Genomic DNA, 5,000 nt, shown 5'->3' with positions numbered 1-5,000 from the left:
CTCCGGGGTCAGGTCAGACCACAGTTCTGGTGCCGTTATTCATCATGTGTAGAGGCGTAACAAACAGAGCTTGTTTTAACCGCCGGGCACAGCCCCCCCCCGGGTAGCAGAGGCCAAGCCAGAACTGGATTTTCTGGTGACTCATCTGATATAGTTGTAACATGCTGGAATAATGGCGAGTTTGAGAAGGCTGGATGGAGCAAGAAGTAATATGGGAGAATGAGGAAAAAGAGAGAGGGTGTATTCGTTTTTTACTTTGTCTGTGTGTGTGTGTGTGTATATGTGTGTGTGTGTGTGTGTGTGTCTGTGTATGTGTGTCTGTGTGCATGTACGTGTGCGTGTGTGTGTGTGTGTGTGTGTGTGTGTGTGTGTGTGTGTGTGTGTGTGTGTGTGTGTGTGTGTGTGTCTGTCTGTCTGTGTACAGTATGTGTGTCTGTGTGCGTGTGCGCGTGTCTGTGTATGTGTTTCTGTGTGCATATGTGTGTGTGTGTGTGTGTTTGTGTGCCATAAGCCTGATGTCATGTTTGTGCACCCCTGCCAAGTTAAACCTCCTCTAGACATATTTCGCTCAAATGTTCTGTAAATACTGGGTATGAACGTCAATTAGCGTCAATCGGCACGTCAATCACCACAATTACACTGCTGACCAGTCCAGACCCTGCATCCAACACTGGCTCACTCTCACTACCCCCTGTTTGCCAACCAAATATGGTTTCTGGTTGGCTTGGACATAACTGAACTTGCCAAACAGTACTGGCCCTCTGAGAGAGAGAGAGAGAGAGAGAGAGAGAGAGAGAGACAGATAGACAGACAGACAGACAGACAGACAGACAGACAGACAGACAGACAGACAGACAGACAAATAAAAACTGTTTACACTTCCACTTATCATGTGTATACACATGTCACCCCCCTCTCCCTCTCTCTCCCCATCTCTCTCCCTCTCTCTCTCTCTCTCTCTCTCTCTGTCTCTCTCTCTCTCCCTCTCTCTCTCTCTCTCTCTCTCCCTCCAGTCTGAAGGAGGCCCAGGCCGTTCTGCTGAAGAAGGCTCTGTCCCGAGGGGGACGGGGGAACAAGATGTTCACCCTCCTGATGAAGCACATCGAGACAGAGAGGAAGAAACTATACTCCTCCTCCTCTTCTTCCTCGTCGTCCTCCTCTTCATCAGGCCGCCAGGACAGCCAGAGCCGAGTGAAGAGCTTCCACACCCAGAAGGGCCAGTACACCATCCACCTCAGGTCTCATGCAGGTCAGTAGACTAACTAACACGGTCAGACAGCACACGGACTACAGCACACACACTCTGAGGGGATGTTGAACCTCTAGGCCCTATCCACGATCAACAGGAGTCCTGTGTGTGTGTGTGTGCGTGTGTGTGTGTGTGTGTGTGTATGTGTGTGTGTGTGTGTATGTGTGTGCATGCATGCGCATGTGTGTGTGTGTGCGTGCATGTGTGTTTGGGTGTGTGTGTATGTGTGTGTGTGTGTGTGTGTGTGTGTGTGTATGGGGTGTGATTAGTGCCAGCACACCATACTGAAACGCTTGACTTGCGCCTACTTAAGAAGTCGCGATGACATCAAACGTCTAAACGCACGTGTATAATTTCCATTGACAAACAATGGAGAGACAGACATCTCATAGCTGTAACGTACCTGTAACGCAGACGCTGTGCACATGTTGTTTACACGTATTGCGCATCGTGTGCGTGACGGCAACACTACAGGTTAGATGCGCCTCACATATGCGACACCAACACTACACATGACAGTTTGGTAAAATCATAGATGTACGTACGTACGTACGTCTTGTAATGTGTGCAGAAATTGCATAGCGACGTGTCAAACGTGCCAGTGCTTTGCTAGCGCAGCAGACGTGTTAGCGGCCGCACGTGTAAGGTCAGTTGCCTTTAAATCATAGCTGGTTCTAATCTCGTCCTTGCCAATTGGTAATGCATTCTCAATAAATGGAATTCGCACATGTTAAGCAACTTGTTTTTAATAAAGCCTAATGTCTGAATGACTCTTTCTTCGCAATTTAAAACAAATGTTCAGATACACGTGTTTCTTGTCAATAGAGGGCGCTGCAGCACCGTCAGCACCAGTTCGTGTGCGCTCTTATTTGAAAATGTAGCGATAGTGGAGATAAAACGACACATATCTAGGAAAAGTTATGCAAGGAGGGTCCTGGAATTTGATTGAGTGCAAATAAATATTCTTAATTTTTATTCAATATGGACAAATGAGCCCCGCTCGCAGCTTCTAGTGCCCGCTGACTTAACACGAGCGTGCAAACGTTACATGCATGTGCGCAAAAGTGGCACGGCACTTTTGACACGTCACCCTCTGAGAATGCGAGCGACTCGTAACGCATGCGTATATGCACGCCTATTAATCAGCTCGCCAAAGTACCTTTATACACGCAATGCAGGCGACGAAAGCACTGAGTGTTTGTTACGCTGGCACGAATCACACCCCATAGTGTGTGTGTGTGCATGCATGCGCGTGTGTGTGTGCGTGTGCGTGTGCGTGTGTGTGTGTGTGTGTGCCACACATATATGCTTAAAGCATGTTGTGAGGAAATACGGGTCCCAGTCCTGCTGTTATTCTAATCAGCACGGTCCAGCGGTGCCCTGCTCTCCGAGCCCCACAGGTTCAGAGGTGCGCCTAATCTCTCTAGACGCGCCACAGTACGGAAATACGCTGACATATTTTCCATCAGCCACATTTAAATGGTCTGTGTCCCTCACTCTCCCTTGCTTCCTAACTTTGGGGAATAAGATAAGGCTAGCATGGTGTAGGGGAGAGTTTCAGTGGCTGATGTATATGCCTTGATAAGCCATTGTGGCCGTGTTCCTGCCTTTGTGTGTCTGGCTGGCATGCAGGACAGGGTGGGGCGGGCTTGGTACAGTCCTGCTGGTGGACCAGCAGCATGGTGACCAAGGCTCCGAACCGGTTCAAGGAACGGAAACGAAAACCGAAAACGAACGGTATTTTACGAGGAACAGAAACAGGAACGAAAACGAAATGGTCTTTAATTGTTCCAGAACAGAAACGTTAATTTGAAATCTTTAAAACCGGTTAATAACGTTATTTTTTCGTTCTTTGTAGTAGGCCTATATAACTTAAAAATAATTGTAAAAAAGAAGAAAGCTGAGCCTTTTATGGCCGAATAGGCTAAATTAAATTAATTAAATTTGTAGCCTACATCTTGTCCTGTTTTTGTAATGTAGCCTAGGCCCCTAAATCTGTTATTTCACAGTCAGGATCTTAAATGCTTGCTTAGCGAAATGAAGAGATTTAGATATTACAACAACACACAACATGCATAGCCTAGTTCCGACTAGGGATGTGCGCAGCGACTATTTTCACTGATGACTAGACGGTGGTTTTGTAACCGATTATATGACTAGTCTAAAAACAGGATTCCTAAGTTTCTACAACAAGTGCTATTTAGAAAAATTGAGGATGTTTCTCAAACTCTGCGAGCTAAGATGCATGACTATTCTTGATGTTTCCCAACTACTCAGCGGCAGCCAATTTGCATGCGTTGCGCAGGGCTGTCACACACTCTCCTTTGTTTTCCAGTGCAAAACAGTAGTTCAGCCTGTCCTTACAGCTTATTACTTAGCAAAGATATCAATGTGATTTATTTTGTTTAATTGAAGAAGAGTAGGATAGCCTATAGCCTGTAATGTTTCAGTAGGCTAAAACTAGATTTCACAAAGACCGCGGATGTCAGAGAGGGCAATAACGTTCGAAGGCAAATTTATTCCAACATTGGTCCACAAAGAATGATGCAAATAATAAAGTGAAAGAAATAATAGCCTACTGTGCAAATATAATGTTTTATATGGACCTGCCTACTGTGCAAATATAATGTTTTATATGGACCTGCGTGTCTGCAATAAAGTTCCTCTATCTTTATAACCAACATTCAGCGGAAGCCAATTTTCACTCTTTGCGCATCTCGCTCCAAGTATGGTTTGGCTATTTAAGACACAGAGTACAGTTGCTTGGATGTATACTAGTATGCATAAACCTATGTTTTGCGAATTGAATGGTCTGCCTCCTTCAGAGTTCAACTCGGCAATTAGGCTGTGAAAGCGAGCGCGCCTCTTGGAATCTAGTCATAGCCTATAGTTGCACAGATTTCTGTCACGTCTTGACTTTCACAAACCAAATGATTAGGCTACATTAATTAATATGAGCACACTTTAGTGACAATGTGCCGTGCAACCCTGATCATTGAATAGCATAAGTTAAATTACTATAATATTAAAGACCGCGGATGTCAGACGATAGGCTACGTATAGGCGCCAAATCCGGAGCTCCCATACAAAAGGAACGCAGCATAAACAATAGGGATTGTGCAGATGAATGAATGAGGTGACTAATTATTTATAAATAACATAAAACATTACAAAACGAAATAAAAACAAACAATAGGCCTACAGGCGCAGAATAAAATAGCTTGCAACAACAGTACAAGAAAATATTTGTACAAGAAATACTGTAGGCCTATAGCGTCTTAATAGGCTAACACCCCCGGAACGGTGAACGGAACGTTATTTTTCGTTCTTAACCGGTTCAGGAACGCTGTGTTGGTGGCGGAACATGAGAACGGAAACGTTAAATATTCTGGTTCTGCTCGGAGCGAACCGATTGAAAAATAATTTCGTTTTTAAGCCCTGATGGTGACGGATGACTGTTCGGCTAATGGAAACCCCTCTCGCCCCTCTCCGCACCGCTCTGCACCGTTCGACCCTGTGACCTGCTCTAGCAGGCTTCTCGCTAGGACTCAGATGTAGCAGAGGTGGTTCAGTGACCACACTGGCCATGTAGCCAAGAGGCTCTGATGATGGAACCACAGATTTAACATGCCGTGTTGTACACTGCGAGTAACATTGTCTGAAAGCTGAAGACTTGCAATAGCTCTCTGAGTGAACAAGCAGGCTTTATCCTAGGTCGGCACATGTCTTATATGCAGGGGACCTTGGAATC

The 5,000-nt window shown here is 45.5% G+C and overlaps 1 protein-coding gene across 1 annotated transcript in view; it reads left to right on the top strand.

Annotated features, from left to right (window-relative positions):
- Positions 1-5,000, top strand: part of ltbp4 (latent transforming growth factor beta binding protein 4) — a gene marked incomplete at its 5' end in the record, with an annotated part of 73,137 nt that overhangs the window by 13,124 nt on the left and 55,013 nt on the right. The window contains 2 exons of the mRNA XM_084441274.1: positions 1,014-1,123; positions 1,169-1,249. Coding sequence (XP_084297400.1) covers positions 1,014-1,123; positions 1,169-1,249 — 191 coding nt within the window. The remainder of the gene's footprint in view (positions 1-1,013; positions 1,124-1,168; positions 1,250-5,000) is intronic.

The sequence above is a fragment of the Borostomias antarcticus genome, assembly GCF_949987555.1.
Source record: "Borostomias antarcticus genome assembly, chromosome: 1".
Lineage (NCBI taxonomy): Eukaryota > Metazoa > Chordata > Actinopteri > Stomiiformes > Stomiidae > Borostomias > Borostomias antarcticus.
This window is presented reverse-complemented; position numbering and strand designations above follow the sequence as displayed.